The sequence below is a fragment of the Propithecus coquereli genome, unplaced genomic scaffold (assembly GCF_000956105.1).
Source record: "Propithecus coquereli isolate 6110/MARCELLA unplaced genomic scaffold, Pcoq_1.0 Scaffold127, whole genome shotgun sequence".
NCBI lineage: Eukaryota > Metazoa > Chordata > Mammalia > Primates > Indriidae > Propithecus > Propithecus coquereli.
This window is the reverse complement of record NW_012136858.1, coordinates 6,044,450-6,045,809: the sequence shown is the minus strand read 5'-3', so window position 1 is coordinate 6,045,809 and position 1,360 is coordinate 6,044,450. Positions and strand designations below refer to the sequence as shown.

At 34.6% G+C, this 1,360-nt stretch overlaps 1 protein-coding gene across 1 annotated transcript in view; it reads right to left on the bottom strand.

Annotated features, from left to right (window-relative positions):
• Positions 1-1,360, bottom strand: part of PM20D2 (peptidase M20 domain containing 2) — a 22,407-nt gene that overhangs the window by 6,302 nt on the left and 14,745 nt on the right. The window contains exon 5 of the mRNA XM_012638175.1: positions 256-391. Within this exon, the coding sequence (XP_012493629.1) occupies positions 256-391 (136 nt within the window). The remainder of the gene's footprint in view (positions 1-255; positions 392-1,360) is intronic.

Sequence of the window (1,360 nt, the reverse complement as noted above, 5' to 3'; positions counted from 1 at the left end):
TTAAACACTAGAAATATTTAGAATATAGACCAAAAAGTAGGCTGGCTATTTCTAAAAACAAGTCTGCTTATGTGACATTCCACACTCACTGAGAGTCCATTAGTTTCTTTCCACTAACCATGCAGTTTATGAAAATATCATTAAAGACATCAGTACTATCTCCTTACATCCCAAACCATTAAATAACACCATTTAACTAAAGATGGTATTTCTCTTCCTCAAATAGCTCAATATATATTTAAAAAACTTAATTACCTGAAGGGACACTCAACATTGTATCTTCTGAAATGAATTCTATTCCCAGCTTTTTTCCATTTTCCATGTAAGCTTTCCATAGACTCTTATTGGGAAGAACATTGTAATAATCATGTGCTCCACTTTTAATTTCCACCTAACAAAAAATTGCAAAACGAAGTTTGAAATAAAAAAACACAAGTTCACAATCTAGTTTTCAAACCAGTTAGGGTTCGCTAACAGGGAGATATTTTAAGAGGTGATATTTTCCCTTCCAGATATAAACTCCTTCAAATCTCTTGCCTCAAGAAAAGATGTATTTTCTACAAGAAGAGTTCCTAGGACCCCATCTCCTTTATATTATATATGCACCAAACCACATGATATCACCAAGCTCTATACTAGCCAGGAGTCATCAACTTCAGTCACCTAAATAGGGTGAGGGGAGAGCTCAGAAATTTCTATTTTAACCAGCACTAGGTAGTCCAAAAACCATACTCTGAGGAATAATGCTCTAGGATTCAGTTTCCAAAAGAAAGAATGTAAGCCTTACTAATATTCAGTATGCAAATGACACAGACACTACTGCTTGGTCTGAAAGGTAGAAAAGTACCCTAAGAGAAATATAGAAGATTCACAATGAGGAAAGGTTGACAACAGTCCTCATTTATTAGTTTCAGTGTATGAAGATACAGAAGCAGTTTATATGTGCCCAGTTAAGTAGATTTAAAGATTCTGTTTTGATTAAATCAAAATGGGCAATATTCCCTTGAACTTAAGATAATACCAACGTTAGCAAAAGCCAATCATGAGATGACAGAGATAACATTTCTTCTATTCTTGAGATGACATTTCTTCTGTTTTTGGCAATACCTATTAATAGTTAGAAGCAGTGACAACTTAATCGAACCTTACAAGTCAGCCAAAATACATGAAATTATTAAAAGACTATTTAAAATACAGACTTAAATCCAAGAATAATGAACCTTAGCCTAAGGGAATACTGTACACCTTGAGATATTAGCTAATGAAAATAGTTCATGTATGCATGCATATTAAAAATATTTATAGGCCGGGAGCGGTGGCTCACACCTGTAATCCTAGCACTCTGGGAGGCCGAGGCGGG